The sequence below is a fragment of the Arachis ipaensis genome, chromosome B10, assembly GCF_000816755.2.
Source record: "Arachis ipaensis cultivar K30076 chromosome B10, Araip1.1, whole genome shotgun sequence".
In the NCBI taxonomy this organism is placed as follows: Eukaryota; Viridiplantae; Streptophyta; class Magnoliopsida; order Fabales; family Fabaceae; genus Arachis; species Arachis ipaensis.
The window spans coordinates 132,052,811-132,053,555 of record NC_029794.2 but is presented as its reverse complement, the minus strand read 5'-3'; the positions used below and the strand labels follow the sequence as shown (position 1 = coordinate 132,053,555).

General features: G+C 25.4%; 1 protein-coding gene across 1 annotated transcript in view; it reads right to left on the bottom strand.

Moving 5' to 3' along the window:
• The window catches only part of LOC107624025 (O-acyltransferase WSD1), a gene marked incomplete in the record, with an annotated part of 18,177 nt that continues 17,627 nt past the window's right edge, over positions 196–745 (bottom strand). The window contains 1 exon segment of the mRNA XM_016326460.2: positions 196–581. Coding sequence (XP_016181946.1) covers positions 432–581 — 150 coding nt within the window.

The following is a 745-nucleotide window of genomic DNA, read 5'->3' as shown; positions in this document are numbered from 1 at the left end:
GAACCAAATTAAATAATAAAAATATTTCGTAACATTTTAAAATTTTAAAGATAGAAAAACATACTTTACTTAAAAATTAATTAGCTAGTATCTTTAATATACCATTGATTATTTAAAATTTGAGATATATTTCTCTTCAAATGTTATTGAACGTAGAAAAGCTAATGGTTGGTTTCTGATGAAGATATACATATATTACTGCATGGAAGATCTTTCAATAAGAGAAATTGGTTTGACTTGAGGAGCCACATTCTTTGTTGCATATAATGTAATATTTTACTTATTCTTCTCTAATAGATATTCATTTCAACTACAAATCAAGAATTACAAACAAATTTGAACCAATTTTAATTGAAAAAAACTATATAAATTGCATATCAATATAGAAATATTGTGGATCGAAGCTTCATCATGCATGTCTTTCTCCGATTTTACGTAGAAATATTTCTTGCTGCTGAAATTATCATCTCAAGAGATTTTTCCATACACAATTTGAATTTTTCCTTGTCCATAAACCCCTTTTCCAATCCAAATGCAATTCTTAGCTTTCCAATGTAGCTCATGATAGTTATGGTGAGACTCTGCAAGTCCAAGTCCAACAATATAATCAAACATAAACACACTAAAAATAAGCTAATTTAGCAAAATAACCCTAATTTAACAAACTTATTATGGTATATTCAAAAATCGGTTATATATATAAAATATATGTTAAAATATAAAATAAAATGGATTACAATATATG